We start from the raw sequence: 18,830 nt of genomic DNA on the forward strand, positions 1-18,830 counted from the left end.
AGAAGCTAATGATGTCATATCACCACTGGAATTCATTTCAGGTCTGACCCTGAAGTCACTCTTTGTATACAAAGTATCATTTGAAGACAGATGACTTCTGTCTATGATGGTTCCGTCATGTGTTTTTATTGATTTAATTATTTCAGTATACCATAGCTGGTGTAACATGTAGCTATGATACGGTAAATGGATGGACTATTTTCCACACATGCATTAGTAGATTATATCTCTTTTTAGTAAAGATACTGTGCCTTGTAATTTGTACTGATCTCCTTAGAATGAAAAAAGGGTAAAATGTATTTCAGAAATGTTTGCAAGATGTGTGTACTGCATAAATAAGTATCGGGGTATTTTGCTCTCCCATAACAGGTGACAACTTTAACTCAAGAAGTCTCACAATTAAGTAGAGATATGAAGAATGTGATGCGCCTTCTGGAGAGCCTGCTGACACCACCGAAGCCTCCAGGGGTCTGTGCAGTCCATGGCCTGTCTAGGAGTCCTACCACAGGAAGTCTGCAGACTCGGATGTCTTGGACTACGCATCAGCCTTGCACGCACATGCAAGCTGGGAACATTGCTTGCAGCAAAGCACAACTTTGTCATGGTAACACATTATGTGACATTTGGGATACAGATCTATCTTCTGTAGGCAGCAGTCCCCGAAGAACTGAAGCCAACATTCAAAATTCTATGGACAGTGAATTTTACTATACTTCAGGCCTTGAAAATTCACCATCCCAGTATCAGGTAATTCAGAAAGATAATCTGCGGTTTTTAAGATGCACCTCACCCCATTCAGACACTACCTTGACTCCTCTTCAGTCTATTTCAGCAACTCTTTCTTCTTCAGTATGCTCCTCATCAGAGACATCATTACACCTCGTGCTCCCCAGCAGATCCGAGGAAGGAAGCTTTAGCCAAGGCGCGGTCAGCTCACTGAGCCTTGAGAACCTGCCAGGATCTTGGGATCTTGAAGGAACAACAGGAGCAGTTTCTGCACGAACCTCAGATTTCCCATTAGACATTGTGACAAGCACAAGGGATGTTAAAGATAACCAAGCCATAGATGTATAATGAGAAAAAAGTTAAGTGGTACTCAAAGCATGTTCTACAGTTGCCAGTTTTAAATTTATAGAGTACTGCACAACTGCTTTGTTTGACCTTTTCTCTAGCAATCGTGGAGACCTTAAAAAAAAAAAAAAAAAAGGAAAAAAGAAAAAAAAAGAAAATTCAGATTTATAGAAAGTAAGAAAAGGTATTGCTGGTTCATACTGTAGGGAAACATTTCTAGATTCTAGAAGCATGTTGAAAATCATTTTGTACACAGATGTAACTTACTGGTCTGTTTGGCAGACTTTTGTGATAGTCAAAAGACCCTGAGGGTCAAAGCAGCTGGAAGTCTGAACAAAAGAACTGTCATGGGCAGCTTTGGTTTATCGAAGCAAAGATCTTCCCTGGGTGTCTGACGGTGGTTCCCAAACAATATCTGTGGCACTGTTTGCTTCAGGTGGTCATGGGTCCTGCTGGTCTGTTTGTCAGTTGCGTGAAGGCAAAGGGACAATTATCGCTGCATGTCATCTAGACAATCAGCCAAATAGAGTTGGTAGAGAATGGCTAGTTGTTGCACGTTATTCGTCATGTAAATGAAACCTCCTAATTTATCAAAAAATACTATTTTTATAAACTTGCTATGAAATATGTACTTTAAAATTATTTAAAATATTTATAAGGACAATAAGAGTTTGTTCTCATTTTGGTAAAAGCTTGCAGTTTTAACAAGAAATGCACTACCATCATTAGATTGTATTATTAGATCAAAACTATTTATTGTTAAGATGATGTAGTTTACAAATGGATTCCCTTTTATGTGCATGCAATTTGGAATGAATGTATTCATGCTGGTGGAATACAAATAAAAATAAGGCATTATTTTATTTAAAAAAATAAAACATCTGGAATGTCGTATCCTATACTAAGTCAGCTATCAATATTTAATGTGAATTATTATACTGATAATTGGTATCCTTGTTTTGTGTCTTACTGTTGAAGTATTTCTAAGTAGATGTTTTATGCTGCTTCTCTATTCTAGCATTTTATATTTGGCCAAAAAAATTAAAAGAGATGGAAGCAAATGACTGAATTGCAAGAGCAAAACTAAAGGAGAAAATTAGGATGTTAGAGGCAAAGAAAAAAGTTTAAAAAAATTAATTTGATGATTTTTATTTGCATAACTAAAAGTTAGCTTTGACTTTTAACACTCACCAGTCCCCACTCTCCCCACAGAAAAAGAGACTATAGATTTGACAAACTAGGTAGTGCAGAAAATAATGTAATACCTAAAAGAAATGTGACTTTTTTTCAGTACTTAGAAACTTATATAGTTGCAGTGCAAACAGAAAAACTATTCTGCACTAAGATTTTGATTTATGTATTTAAAGATGCACAGTATCCATCATAATTGCATGTTCTTTATCAAACTTCCTAGAAAGTACATTTATAACCCATAGTAAACACTTTAAAAGGAAGACCTAAATTAAATTACTTTTAATAATGCAAACAAACTGGCAGTAGTTATCAGACTAAAGTTTTTCCTGACCACAAAATTTATGTTTAACTTCCTTAAGAGTTTTGTCTGCTCAAAAATCTTGAAGACTGCTTATTGTTAAGATTTTGAAGTACGCAGGAACACAAATCCCAGCTCATACTCTGAGCCTGACTTTGTATCCTTTCACATCAGTTTTCCCACCGGTGCAAATTAAGGACAGACTGTCAGCTTTCATTTTGAGCTGCCTGAATTTTGTCAGTGTGTCACAGCTTCAGCGTAAGTGTTTATCTGTAGCTGCCCCCCACCATCGACCCGAAAGAGAGGAGTGCTGAGAGAACAGCGCACCTCGCTGTCTCTGGCAGGCTGCTGCCGTGCGCCCAGGGAAGGAGGGCAGAGCTGGAGAGGCCGCGGGAACAGGCCCATGCAAACACGGCACCTCCCTGGCCGGACGGCAGCATTTGGGTAATCCTGGGCAGCGCGGAAGATTTGGCATCACATCAGCCGTACGCAGCAGCAATAAGTCACTCCCCTCTCTCACCGCAGCCAGCATTGTACAGCAAAGCCTTTTTCCTTCATAAAGACCAGATATTTGGGGAGTGGTGGGGTTTTTTTTTCTGTTTTTTTTTTTGTTTTTTTTGTTTTTTGTTTTTTTTTTTTTTTAGGATTCACTGGTACACATAGCACAGCTACCCACAAATCCTAATTCTTCACTGTACTCTCATGCCTCGCAGGGAGGTAACTTGGCTTAAAACCATTGCACTAGTGCAATGCGCAAGCTAATCTAAGCTCGTCGTATCCCAGCTGTTGACTGGTGGTGCACAAATACAGTCTTTGTCATAGTCTATCATACTCAGTTCCCAATATCATTTAACAATTTCCACTAGGCATACCTGTATATATATATAGCTGGGACCAGTTTCTGCTTTCTCATTTTATAAATAATACATAAATTATTATATATATGCTTTAAGAATGTCTTATTTTCTCACTCCCCCTTCCTGCTTTCCTGGCTCAATACTAGCACAGCAAAATCAAAGCTAGGTGTTTTGTCTGGGCTTTTTTTTGTGCTAGATTTAAATAAAGTTCAAAAGAATTTCAGTGGAAAAAAAGGGCCACTTTGCATAAATAGCCATAATTTTACTGTTGTACATTTAATTCTAAAGTAAAAAAAATGCAAGCGCAATAATTGAGAAGTAATAAAATCAGGCAATTTGTCATAAGCAGCTCCTTGTTTCTGTACATGTCAAGTATGAGTGTACCCTAAACAAAGCTGAAAAATACTAGGCCATTTATATTTGTTATGACAGGACAAGAGTTAGTTCCAGTTTGAAACCAAGTAAGTAAAAGAGGAAGGGCAGCAAAACTGAAACCTAGGTGTGAAGAGTGTTTTTATTTTATAGTCCCTGATAACATTATAGATGAAAGGCTCATGAAAAGAATCCTCCAACCAGCTTCTGTTTGAAACTACTGCAACAAATAGCAATTTTGAAGGTAAAAATGATGACTCATAGGGACAAACGGGAAGGAACATGCATTCTGGAATGGCACAGCATTTCTAGGAGACAGACATTATTAACACAATATAGATCCTTACATGGTGTGCCATAGAGGATGCCTGGGTTTAAAGCAGCAGCTGCTGTAATATTCAAATGCTCCTCAAAACATGCTAATGATGAACGTCAGTGCAAGCATCCCACACCCTAACATCCAGGAGCCCATATCAGACAATTTATTGTAGTCTTCTTTGCATCAAGCTTTACCAAAATAAAAAATAGAGTTCATTTGAATCTCAGGTTTTTTCTTCCCATCTAATTCCCCTCCACTTCACTTGATAATTTGCTACATTTTCTTTCTTGCATTTCCCTTCACCGTTATTTTTCTTCTTTTGTACAGTAACTGCTCTGTTCTGTTTGCTTATTTTCACACTCCATCCTTCCCACCTTCTTCCCTCCCCCTCTTTTTTTTTTTTTTTTTTTTTTTTTTGCTCAAGTTCCCACTTAATATCTTCATACTACTTGATATCATCATAAAACTCAATCATTTCTTTCTGTTTCCTGGTCAGCTCACTGCAAAGAAACATCCTAACCAGTCACTAAAGAACTAAGCAGTTACTGAACTCAGTCATATAGTAGGACACCAGATTTGGTCTCTGTCAAGATTCAGGCAGTAAAACACCAGTGTCTTACCAATATCGCATGCACTGTTATTGTCACAATATGTTGCAGTTGCCTCCATTGACAATGCAAGAAAACCCCGTTAATTTACTCCTCTTTTCTGCCTTGATGCATTTGGATGTGTTTTTAAAGATATACATTTGTGTTGTATCCCTGATAACTAATAGATTCATTTTAAGATATAACAATATAAGATATCACAAATTCCGCAAATTCCCATCTTTTTTTTTTTACTAGTCATATCCACTTCTTAAGATAACCCTGCTTTGATCCATCTGCCAGTTAAATGCCAAAAATAATTTAGTCTCTAATTAGTCCATCTGCTAACTGCACATGAGATTTCAAAATATTTCATTTTATGAGGCAGATCTGTAACGTACTGTGTCAATAGCCTCACCTGGTAGCTTGTAAAGAAACTCTTTCCCAAATGACATTTTTGGCTGAATCAAACTGTTCTTAATATTTCCAGCATTGTCTTTGGTTAGCCTAAAAACATTTGGTTCAGTGCCCATCCCAGTGGAACGTATTGCAGCTATTTAATGCTATTGGCCTACCCCAGAAAGTTCACCTTTCATCTCATAGAAAAGCAGAAAAATGGTTCTAATAACCTCTTTCAACATTAAGAAAGAATAAGCTCATGCTCCATTGCTGCCTAAATTGCTATCTATGTGATGAGAAAAGGAGAAAGGTTGGTGCTTGGTTTCCTGACTCCATCCCATGACTCAGTGACAGAAAGGCACAGAGCAGTCCAGTTCCAGCAATTCACATGATCTTCATCTGGGGCCCCCAGGGAGGAAGACAACAGAGCACACGAATCCTAAGCCCATATTGCGTAGTAACTTCAAAAAGCCAAAAGAGTCATATTCTCTCTTAAGAAAAATGCATATCTGCAGCTTTGTTAGATGGTCCCACAAACAAATCAGTCTCATCCCTTCAAAAATGAAAATAAGAGTAATTTCATCATTCCCAGATCATCCACTGACCTCCTCCGCACATCTTAAGCTTCTGCTCACACAGTCCCTGCATTTCTCCAACCACACACAAACAGTCAGTGGCAACAACAATGACAAGAAATAGCAATTTCCTGCTTCCAAAACACAAAGCAAATGCCAAAATTTGATCTTTTTGATTAAGGAAAGTTCTATTCCTTAAACCAGCTAATGAAAACCAGATTTTATTTTATATCTAACCTTGATACCACAAATCTCTCAGACTGGCAATCTCTCCAAGAACCATATTAATCAAGTTTAAGAGAGTTGAAAGATTAATTTCAGTCAAAACTCAGAACAATTAAAGTCATGCAAGAGGAGAGAGGAGCTCTCCTCATTAAAGGTATTTTACTGTTTAAAATTTAGAATATGATCTTACACTTATACCTTCATGGTATGCCTTCAGGCTTGGGACTTGCACAGAAGAGATGAAAACAAATTTATACTCTTTCCACAGTCCTTCATGAAACTGTTAAGCTTTGCCATAGTAAATCCAAAGGGGTTGCATGTATCCAAGAAACAGTCTAGTGCAACAGGGGAAGTTAGAAAAAAAGAATAAACAAGATTTGTATCTTTGGTGACATTAACTGTACAAGCAACATGTATTGCAATGGCAAACTGCTAGTATTAAACTAACAGTAGAACAAAAGAATAAAATAACAAAAGAATTAGTCTCATGTGTGATGGAGCCACTAAGTGGCCTGTAAGGATCATTTAAAAGAAATGTTTAAAAGAAAGATTTACTTACCCCATATGTTGTGTTATCAGCCTCACACATTCAGCAAGCTCAGATAAGGTCCCAAAAGTTACAGCCTAACTACTGAACTGAATATTTAAAATACATTTTTTTTTTTTTTTTTTTTTTTACTTGCCTTGACCCAGTACTGTTGGTTTTCTCCCATATCCTAAGGGCCAGAGTGGTGCAAGAGAGTTACTTAATACTGTCATAAAGCACAGCTATAAGAGATACTGCAGTAAGGAGGACACTTGGGCACCGCAAGAACCACAAAGAAAATGCTCGGGAGCAGGCAAAACTAGAGTTTGCACTGATTGAATTCTAGGGTGTTATGAAACAATAGTGGAAGTATTAAGCAAGTCAAAAAGTGACAAAGAGTTCTTAGGGAAAGATGCAAAGATAAAGAGGGAATGTTTCAAGTGAAAAAAATCCACAAGTCTTCATATTTAACGGTCCTCACATCCTAATAATTTGGAAGAGGCACCACAAGTTTCCAAGCATAAGTCTGTCTTATCCGCACTTAAATTTCACCTTTATCAGGTGATTATATGAATTCACTTGGTCCTGAGCTGTGCAATAATTATTCTGATTCCTTATTTTTAGTAGAATGTTCTACCTCTGGGCACCTCATACAGTTAAATGGAATATGTCTGTCTGTCTTCAATTGCCCATAATAAAATGCAACAAGACAAATGTGTGTTCAATTACAATTCAGATATTTAGAGAATTTTTGTCTTCATGAGGTATCATAAAGATTTTGGCTTATGCTTTAAAAAGGAAAAAAAAACATAAGCTTTTCTCAAGGCAAAAAAAAAAAAAAAAAAAAAAAAAAAGCATTAACCGTTCTATGTACAAACAATCAAATCCCACGCACCGTTTTCTCTTCAACTCTGCAGTCAGACGCAGAACAAAAACAGCAGCACCACGAGACAAACTAGAACCACATGTCTCAATAGGTGGTAGCTTTAAAGACCAATTATGCCCCCTTAAAGGCCAACATTGTCAATCACTTACTTACTTCCTGTGTATCCTTGCACAAAATTTGAACTTAATACACATATCTAGTGCAGCTGGATTTTTTCCCCCTAAAAAGCACTGATCCACAAAAATATAGAGCACATTCTTACTGGGGAAATTTCAACATGATTTCATTAACAACGCAAATAGCTGTTAAACAGATTTTTTAAAGCCTGCAAAAACTCAAAATTGTATCGGCTTCTTCTATCAGACTTGTTTAATGAAAATGAGGGGAAAATTTTAACCATATAGATAAAAATCTATATTTTCTTCTTCTCTCTCACATGAGTCTGAAATTATTTTCCAAAAACAAATGGTAAAGTTCCCTTTTGTCCTTTGTCTGAATGAAATCTAATAAGTGTGACAAAACAAAAAGAAAAAGCCACTCTCAGAATGTAATGATGTCTCAAAGGCATTTTAAAATATTGTTCTTCAGTCATGTTTGCCCAGCAGTCATTTCAGCCTAAAAAAAAAAAAAAAAAGAAAAAAAAAAGAAAAGTCATTCCCTTATCTTCCCCTACAGGAAATTACCAGTTTGCACTATAGATTGTGCCAGAGAATCCCAGATGAATGATGTATGTAGTACATTAATAGCTGCTGACACTTCCACTATATCGGGGTTAGGCAAATCTTCTTCCCCTGCTTCCCACCTAACAGGCAAACAGTTTATTTAAAAAAGAAAAACATTGTTAAGTCTTTTGTAAAATATTACACTTTTTCTTTAATATCCTAGATAATGTCTTTTAGAACTAAATTAATAAATAGAGACTTAACAAGAGTGTTTATATAACTAGTTACCAGCATTAAAAAAAAAAAAAAAAAAAAAAAGGAAAATTACAGGAATGTGCAGGGACATTTGACAATACCTTCCCTTGAGCATAGCACACTGTTTCGTGAAGAATTAGTCGCCCTTCACTTCAATAGCAAAATCATAGTTAAAAATAAATGGCATCATATAGAGCATGGTTTAGTAATTATTCACATCCCGGTAGACACCGGAGAGCCCGAAAGAGTTCAGGGGTCCGTTGGGTTCAGCGCCGTACAAAAGGCTTTTACAAGGCCGCTTTTCGCGAAGGAGCGCCCCGGCGCGGCAGCTCCGCTCGGCTCTCCTCCGGCCGCCCTTTCGGGGCTCGGGGAGCCCTTCCAACAGCGAGGCGAAACGCGCCCGGCGGGGAGCAGCCCGGTTTTCCGCTGCGGGCGGCACGACCGCCTATTTGCCGGCAGCGGTTTGGGAGTGCAGCTGAGGTGGGGAACACAGACCTAGGGGCACAGAAAGTGTTTCTGAGCATTAATGCCGAAGGAAACCCAACTCTGTGCTTTGTACAAAAATAGGTTACCTACAAACAAGACATATGGGAAGATTATCTACGGTCTGAGCTATACAGCACAGTACAGTCTCTGTAACGGGGCTTGTTAAGTGACTGAGAGCAGGTGCTTGAATTATGCCAGAAAAATTGATAACTAATTAACCTTTTCAAGTGAGTATTCAAGCTGGAAAAAGCCCCTGAAGGACTTGCATACGTTTTGTATCACACATGCAAGCCCAGGTTAGGGGGAGCGGCAGAGCACCCCTCTTCCCTGACCTGGTACTAGATGTACAATCACATCTAGACAGTACCTGTGTATGTTAGCGCCTGTAAGGATAAACATTGCCTCAGTCAGGTATTTCAGAAGCAGAGAGGTGGGCAATGTGTCCTAAAAATATGCGGTAGATCTGCTGACACTGAACATACAGCTGTCCAAGCCTTACTGATGTCAGCCATCCAAGCAAAGGCAGTCAAGTCTTTGACAGATATCTTACACTCTGCTTTCTCGCTTCTATGCCTGGTCTCCTCATCATTGTGCAAGCAACAGTGAAAAGACTCCAGGCCCTATCTGAAACCAGAAAAAGAAACTGGAGCTTGGGAAACAGTGTAATTAAAATTAAATAAACTTTTAAAAAGAGAATTTATCTCCAAGTATAACCTTCATATAAGTTGATATATCCTGAGACACTCACTTGGGTCAGAAAACTGGCAGCTATGGTAATGGGTTCTCCCCTTTCCTACCAAAAAACTCAGCAGCAAATCCACAGGATCTACAAATCTTCAGCACCATAAACTCTATTTTTTCTGAGGAGATTCAGACTTACTCTTTACCCTGTGACTACAGCCAAACACCTAGATCCAGAGGGAAGAATTAGGAGAAAATGTGTGTTTGGCTAGAAACATTGATGTCAACTGCAGCTTGAGCTGACCAGTTACTTTAAAGAAATTAAGAACAAAACACCCACAAACACACAATACCTTTTCAGAAGCTACGTCCTCTGTATCTCTGTTAGGCACAAATGCAAGGAATACAGCAGACAAAGTAGTATGTGAAGAGGGTGGGAGGAAGAGGGTAATCCAGCACATTGGAAAGGTCTACAGTTCCCCAGTCCTGACTGCTAAATATACAGCACGAGACAAGTACCCTGTCAGGAAGCAGGTCTCTTGCTGGGTCTTCTTTTGCATCTGATACATCCTGCCCTCAGCAGGCACAAAAGTGGACTGCTCACATTGAAAGGCCTAGTCATTCACCCCGGGGTCATTTGAAAGACCAGTTCCCTGTTCTGCATTCTTCCTTCGAGTAATAGTTCTGAACTACATTCATGTTCCACAATCATGACACAGTGCTTCCAACGAAACTAAATTAAATAGCTAAACTAAAAAGCAATACGTTGAAGTCTGTAAAAAAGATCACCAGTCAGGCTGGAAAACCACACAACATGCAAGAGTGAGAGAGCTTCTCTGCTGATGTGCACTTCCAAGTAGGTATGTGCAACTGTGCTTGCCTGAGCTTGTAGAATAAAAATGATTATCCCATACATTTAGAATGATGTCACAAATAAGCTATCTCCAAAGACATTAACACTTTCCTCTTTTACCCTAGAAGCCATTAACTCTTTTTTCCCCCACAACTGTATGATGATTTCTGGTTATTGTCCATTGGAGATTACCTTTGTGCCCCCCTTTGTGATTTCCTTATGCCCTCCAAAATACGTGACTTTGTACTTTTTGCTTTTTTTAATTTAATACTGTTTACTGAGTCATTAAAACTATTCAGCTCATTTTTAATGATCTTCAATACTTGTCTTTTCCTGTATTGACAGGGACAAATTGGTCCTCAATATACTTCATCAGCAAAGTAAATAATTAAAGTATTTAATAAGACTGACAATGAACCCCCGAGGAACACTACCACATCACTTCAACTCAAATCAAAGCTACATCTAAGCCCAAGGTCACCTTCAATGAAAGTTACCCAGGATGGAGTATAAGTTTTGGAAGCCTACATTGGTATTTATCTATAGTGCCCTTCCAGCACCTGGTGATACATTGATGAAGAACTTCCTAAGACTTGGTATCTTTATAATTGACGGCCCTCAGTTGATTTTTCTTTCATAGATTTGTGCAATCGCTCTTTGAACTATGAAATCTTTTAACATTCTGTAGATGTTGTTTTGTTAATTGTAACGGTTTTAATTATCTCCTTTTATATGTTTTAAGCAGAGTCCTTGCTACCTTCATTTGATGCTACTGATATTGAAAGAGACTATCAACAATCGTTTTGTATTCACTTGTCCTTTAAGTCACGAGTGACATAGAAATCTACAATACTCCCTCTTCAGTTCTCTCTATTCCAGGCTGAAGCATCCTACTCCATTTTATCATTCCTTGTATCAAAACCATTTCAGATCTTTAAACATCCTCCTTACCATCCTGCCTTTCTCTCACCTTCTGCATGCCCATTATATGCTTTGGACACAGTATTCAATATGCAAGAACACATTTAAAAAATGATTTATTTTGTTCTCTGTTCCTTTTGTCATAATTCCTAATATTTATTTGCTTTTCTGACACTCCTGAATATTAAGATGAAATATTCATAGAGCTGCCTGTTATAACCTGAAGATCTCATCTCTGTGGGCTAACAATCAAGTGGATCAATTTATATGTGTCTATTAATTTCAAATTGAATTTCAAATACCACTTCTTGTCCTAGTCATTCAGTATCGAGCAGGACCTCTGCAGTGATTCACAGTCAGTCTTCATGTTAGTGCCTTGAATAAATTCAATATTAATCATCGACTTTGATAGCCCCCTATTTATTTATTTTTCCAGGTCATTTATGGATATGCTGGAATAGCCTAACAATTCTGGAGTCTTTCTCAAGAAATGTTTTCCTCTTGATGGATATAGAATCTAGATACTTTATATAACTTTTTATTTGAAGAAATGCAAAGCCTTTTCTTCATTCATATCCTTGAACTATTTCAACCAACTTCAGTTTGTCAAGTGCACATCCTTTCAGACTTTTATTTTCCATTTAATTTAAAATCTCATCACATGTAATCTTCTACAATGTCTCTTCTAAAAGAGATAATAATAAATTTGATACAGGACTTAGCTCTTACTCTTTCAGAGATTGGTGATGAAATCTGCCAGCTGTCATCTCTCAGGAATGTTTTTTGCCTACCACTGTTAGTGGCATTTGCTCTCCAAACTATATTTAGGAAGTGGAAGTTTCCCACAACGTTACCAGTTCTCTCTCTTTCTGACTAAAAACAGTGCCAAACTTTCCAGCCATAGCAGAGTCCAATCTAGAGCCCATAACAAGCTTCCAGTATTTCTAGGACCCCTTGCCAGTCTTAATCCGAATTTTGCGAGGTTTATTGTTTTGGTGTATTGTTGAGCATTTATTGTTTTATTTGCAGTTCTAAATGGCAGATGCAGTAACCAATCTTTTCCTTTACTATAGTTTTCTTGTTCCAGGAAGACCATGACTTTCATTCAGCCTGAACTTTCCCTGAGTAAGTTTTTAATTCTTAATGCTGATGCGTATCCATTCTCACTTTGTACTTTTCAGCTATTGTTTAGTTTAAATCAGAGTATATTTACTTAGAAATAACCTTTTCTTTTTACCTCCACAGTGACAGCTTTTCTGATCTTGAGTTTGTTTTGTTTTATTCTGTGTAAATTCTGTCATATAAGTAACATCAGCATAAAATAAATGGCCTAGATGTGAGATAAAATAATACTATTCAGAATTTCAGATAAACATTGAAGCTGCTGATCCACACAGAGGTAGATACATTATTTTTAAATTGGTGCCAAGTAAATACTAGTTTTATTATTCATTTTATTTATGTTAAGCGTCTGCTACAGACTTAATTTATGACACAGGTGCAAGGTGCTCTGGTACAACGTGCTGGGCAAATAATGATTATGAAAAGGCAGTGCATTTCTGTTTGTTATTGTTCTTATTAATAAATAAACAAGCCTTCAGAACAGAGGAAAATAGAACAGAGTAGCACACGATGATTCATTGCCAGCTGGGAAACAATTAATGAGAAAAACCTTCAAAATAGCCACCAAAGCCAGAATCTAACTGCAAGGAAGATACCAAGGGAGGGTAAGGAGTCCCCAGCACCCAAGGATGAGGTCTGCGAGAGTTAACTACCTATAGGTGCAACAGCCATCTGTAAGCACCATCCTGAAGCTGGGGAGGATACAAGATGGTTCTCAGGACTTAAGTTCTTAGACCCAAATTCTGCTTCTGCTGACACCAGTAACAAAAGCCGAACAGACAAAACGCCAATATCCTTGTCTTCAGTTAATGACCCACAGGAAGAAAATGACCTACTTTAGGTTTTTTAGTGAGTAGATCAGACTGTAGTTATTTGAAAAGGCTCCCCCCAAGCTCCTAGGTCAGTTTTCTTAATCCTGGGTTGTGCTATATAAGTATCACCACCATAGTGTAAATGATTTAAATGTGGGAGAGAATATTTTTTATTGGCATCCACAATTCCTCCTCTGTTCTCACTAGAATTATCCTATGGCCAAGTAAAGGTTACCATAAGGAAAACTGTTTCTCTCGTTCACCCTCCATTCCATTTCATCCAAATCCTGTTTATATTCCCCCCCCCCCCTTTTTTTTTCTTTCTTATTTGTGCTTAGTATTTTCAAATATCTGTAAGGCTTGTATTCCTCTGAACAAGCATCAAGTCCATCTATTAAATCTATATTAAAATATTCTTTAGAAACCTTCACAGCAACCATTTGCACTCATGAAAAGCCCAACTTGCCTTAGTACAAACACATGCTGCAAATCGGCACAAGAAGGAAAGATACTTGCAGGCCTCCTTCAAGCTCCTTGGGGGAAATTCATACTTACTAGACTATTGCAAAGCTTAATTTTCATTCCAGTGTGTTAGTTTATATTTTCTTAAAAGTAGTTTTGTGGTTTTCTACCTTTTTTCCCCAAATCTTCAGCCACTCTGTTCCCTATCTTCAGTGCATTTTTCTCCTTCATATTTACTGTTGCCCATAAGAAAAAAGTTGCTCAACCATACATTCTCCAGCCCATCAAAGATGGAAACTCACTACCCTTCAGCAGGCTTTATGGTTCCTTGTTAAAGCTAACACAGCCTCCAGTTCAGATAATGAGAAGAGCAGTATCTTTTTTCAGCTTTCTGTTTGTACTTTTATGTGCATGACTGAACTAGCAGTGATACTGATGTGCCTGTACTCAAAATATCCCTTTCACAAACAGCAGAATTAGATTTCTACTCAGACTGGTGGGCTGTAAGTTGTACTAATAGCTCAAAGAAAGATACAGTAATTTGTATGTCATGCACTTCTGAAAAAAATACCATGTAAAGTTCTCACAGATTCAGATGCTATAGAAGCACACCAACTACAGCTGGCTGGGATTTTTCAGATGAAACAGATTTCACTGGAATATCTGGAGTTATTAAACCTGAAATGCCTTGTAGAAATACTCAACTTGCCATGGATGTTTAACAAGATGCAGAGAGTTCCCAGGGAATTAACCTAACAGTCTTCGGGCTTCCTAAGTCTGTTTTCCAAGGCAGCTTTACTATAGAGAATGCCATAGGGTTTCCCTTTGTTTTTTCCTCACGCCTCAAACTATGAGGACTTTGTAAATTTGCACACAGTCTGCTAGGGTTCCTGAAGCGAAATTCCCAATCTCAAGGACTTTGAGAACACAGTTTTAAAGTCTCAGATACAACATCATATCCAGATTTATAAAATAGTTTCATTTCAAATAACAAAACAGGAAAAGGAGGGGGTTGGGGGTTTTTTTGTTTTGTTTTGTTTTGGGTTTTTTTTTTCCTGAAAACTTCTTTTTACTTCAGATGCCACTCAAACATCCTTCCCCTCTCCCCCATCAATATTACTACAGAACAGATATTCCAGCTTTGGACCATTCTATCTCGGGTACCTTTATAATGAGTATTTTATTGATACTACCTCAATAAATGCATGGGCCCTTCTTCAGTGTGCTTTTTTTATCCAAACATTTTTAATAATTATTTGGAGCTATTAATTTTCCATTAATTACCACCTCAAATAACACTAAAGAATGACTGAAAAAATATCCTTGGTACTTACCATCCCTGTTTAATTTATTTTAAGAAAGGAGTTTATAATACCCTTCTCTTCCTGCAAGTGCTTTCAATTAATTGGGTATTTGAAGGTCAAGGAAGAAAAAGTTCATTTTGAAGTGAAGCCAGCCTGTACACCACAGATACCACTTTCCTGTTTATCTTCTGGTTCAAGCAGGAGCATGCATTTTTTGTCTTTTACAGAAGTCATGACCAGGTCACTTTATGAGCATCAACTTTTGAAGAGGCCTGAAAATTTATATTATTCAGTTGGCTATGGAAGGACATTTACATACCTGTTCATTTCGAATAAACTACTTCTCTCAGACTGCTACCAAATAAGGCTTTATAATATGTAATTAATCTTTCTTTCCTCTGTGTATATAGTCAATAAGCCTCTAGAATGGACTTTTTTATATATAATTCTCAAAAATATTATAGAGAGTTTTCTAAGACTTTGAGATTATTAACAATTTGGGCTTTTTTCCTGCAGTTTTTACTTTGACACTTCCTTGCATTTGACTTGTGAAGCATCATGCTATAGGGACATGAAGACATATTTCCAGCCAGCATGTAGTTTTTTGATAGTCTTTTAATTTATACAATACTTTTGTCATCAGATGCAATTCCCTAGGAAGCCTGAACTGTCACAGCATAGTATTTGATTAGTTAAATAAAGAGTACATCCAACCTGGGCAGACCCATCACCATAATAATAATAAAGTCTTGCTTCTCAGCTTTGTCCCTGAACACCAAGAATGCATTAATAGAATAGGATAGCACTGAATAGAGAGAGCAGTCACTTGAATACCTAATAAGTGTCATTATAACTGGAAACTAAACTTCCCTGAGGTACTCTCTACTTCAGATGAAATCACTGAGTTACAATTTTCAGGAAGACAGACAAGATTTCCAAGCTCCAGGACTGTACCAAACATATAGCTCTACTCTTAAGATTAGTTTCTTGCTGTTTCAACAGTTCCTTTCCATTCATTTTAACATCAAATGTTAAAAGCCCGAAAGCAAAATACTGCACATCTACCCAAAAGATAATTATTTTCTAACTCCAGCAATTATTTTAAAATTAATTTGTTCTTGCTCAAAATGGGCCAATTCCCTCCCCATCCCCAGCATTTACATTATCAGTGAACTAAAACTAAATACACTTATCTATTTTTGCCTTCTGTGTACTTCTGCACCAGATCACAACTAAAATACATATATTTAAATATTTCAAATCCAAGACTTGACTAAAATCTGCCCCTGGAAAGTTGATTCAATACAGGGAGGGAAAAAAAAAACAGAGAGAAAATTTTAAATAAAAATAGGCTGCCCAGTTGGAGCTACAATCCATTCCTACTTTCTTCCTAGTCTCCTGCCAATTTCCTCTCGACTCCATTTCACAAGTGAGGGAAACACCAGTTCAAAACCAACAAGTCGCAGGGATTTTTTTTTTTCGCAGTTAGCAACAGCTCCCCCTCCACAGGCCGTGCTGCCCCTCACGTGCTGCTGCGCGTTCAGCACTCTCGCTTGCCCTCAGCCCACCGAGGCGCCCGGCTGAGCCTCCGGCCGGCCGCCAGCACCCGCCGCCCCGGCCCCGGCTCGCCCGCCCGAGCGCAGGTGCCCGCGACCTCCACCACGCCGCAGCGGTCCCAGGTGCCGCTCGGGGCCGGTGCTCTGACCCGGCTGCCTTAACTCGACGACATCAAGAAACGGATGCAGTAGGGCCTGCTGCTCTCCAGGCAGTTTGCACATTTCCTGGAGACTATTTTGAATGCTGGTAATACCCAACTTCTGCTGCAGGGTGAGCAGCAAAGCGCAATAAAGAAGGACAAAAGCAGTCCACCAAAGAACAAAAGCATGTGCCTGGAAAGACAATTTTTTACGAGTGTCTCTATCAATGTATGGGTAATAGAAAAAAAGACTGTAGACCTGCACAGTAATAAGAAGCTTCAAAATAAAATAAGGATATTTAATAAGGATAATACATAGGTGTTCGGATTGTTTTATTAATATCAAATAATCTGTGAGATGATAGCATCCTCTTTAATGATATCTGGTTTTGGTCAGGTGAGACAGGAAAAGCATACACTGCAAGAACTTATATGAGTTATAGCTGCAGTGGAAAAGCTGCTTTGCTGTATAATTGCCAAGCTTTTCTTTTTTAAAGGTAGACTGACTTCATTAATATTATAAAGCCAGCACTGAAGACTCTTACCAGCCTAACAAGCAACTTGCACAGTGTGGCAGTAAATGGCTCTTTACAGCCTTTCTTTGGCACTGCAGAACTTGCGCACAGTCCGTGGTCCTGAAGAGGATTTATTCTTACTGACTCAGGTTTCCGGCCTCTGCTTTTGTACTCACTGCTGTCAGCTTTCTGCATGAGTCACAGCTCCCTTTCCACCTGTCCTCAGAGGCCAGCGTGTTCTGCATTACTGAAAGGAGCCGCAGTCTAAATTGCACACCTAATATGATCTTTAATTTTACAATTGTACACTAGTTTTCTCAAGAATGTCCTGCTTCTACCCCTATATTACATGGACCACACTGAGGATCAAGGAAGCTGCAAATTTCCATCATATTTCTTGAGAGAGGCCTGTAAACTTCATAACAAAAATAACCACCCCTTCCCTATGATCTTTCCTGCCTGTGGTGTTCTCCCCATTGTCACTCTTTTCCCAAGTATAGTTTTAGTATATTGCTCTATATTCATTTTTCCTTATAAACCTTTCACTTCCAAATACTCTCAAATATTCTTCAAATAGTAGGCACTACAAAAATGAATTTTCCAGGTCCAAAACCATTTTCAGCTTACTCATGCATCCCTAGCAAATGATATGTAATAGTGGTTTTCAATAACATTGTTTACAGAAGCATTTTTTGTTTTCAGAAGGAAAGCATCTACCACTTCTGTTAGGCACTTTAAGGAACAAAGCAATTACTGCACATGCCTCTGACAAGTTTACTTACCTTTAATTTTTCCTCAAAATCTTCTTCAAGTTATCAAAGGAACTGCCATGTAATATCACTATGCCAGCCATAAATGCACAATATACAGAGAATGCATTACATATTGCAGAATACCCAGAAAACACATTTGAGCTAGTTAGTGTCTGAATTAACAGCCCTGAAACAGAATCGTTACGACCTCTTTTGCTGCCAGGTATACATTTGTTCAGAGAAATTCAGATTTTGAGAAATTAGAACCACTTCACGCCCTAATAAAAATAATGAGACTTAATTAAGTCAGAAATATAGGGTCACATCTGTAAAAGTATTTGAATATAATGACACCTGAGAAATAGAATTCAGATGGCTGAATCAGGTCCCTCTATACAGTATACAATGAATAGGAAAATTAGAAATATTAGTGTTCTTGTAATGTTCTTGCAGTGTGCTATGGATATACTGGAAACAAGGTTTGTATAGAGATAATACCTTTAGTAGACTACTGAACGCAGTTAAGAAAACGTGATCTATATTTCACATTTGGAGCCTCTCCAGGTCTCCGAGCCTGAAGCTTGTCTCCTGCTGACTAACCAAAATGTCATGCTTCTGGAGAGGCAGGTGCAGGCTTGGATGTATTTCACTAAATAACTATATGTTGGTAGCCTTTGAAAGGATTGAGACTTTCATTTGTGCTGAAAGGTAAATACAGTCTGTCTTCATAATAAGCTGAACTCTGTTATAACAGTGCTGACTGCAGCAGGCTCGCATGGTATTAAAAGACCAGTAATCCAGACTGCTGAGACATCTCAAATAGCCAGATTCACAGGGCCCTAGGAAGTCTGCAAAGCTGCCCAAAAGACCTGTTCTCTATTTTGAGACAAATCAGTATGACCACACTCTTAATAGAATCATGCACAATGCTGTTTTCAAAATATAATTTATACATCCTATGCACAGAAGTGGATAAAATGTCTACTGCACTTTGAAATCT

General features: G+C 38.1%; 1 protein-coding gene across 1 annotated transcript in view; it reads left to right on the top strand.

Annotated features, from left to right (window-relative positions):
* KCNH8 (potassium voltage-gated channel subfamily H member 8) overlaps positions 1–1,074 on the top strand; it is a 197,030-nt gene extending 195,956 nt beyond the window's left edge. Inside the window, exon 16 of the mRNA XM_062567830.1 lies at positions 370–1,074. Coding sequence (XP_062423814.1) covers positions 370–1,074 — 705 coding nt within the window. The remainder of the gene's footprint in view (positions 1–369) is intronic.
* The last annotated feature ends 17,756 nt before the right edge of the window (positions 1,075–18,830 follow it).

This window comes from Rhea pennata, chromosome 2, assembly GCF_028389875.1.
Source record: "Rhea pennata isolate bPtePen1 chromosome 2, bPtePen1.pri, whole genome shotgun sequence".
NCBI classification, from domain to species: domain Eukaryota; kingdom Metazoa; phylum Chordata; class Aves; order Rheiformes; family Rheidae; genus Rhea; species Rhea pennata.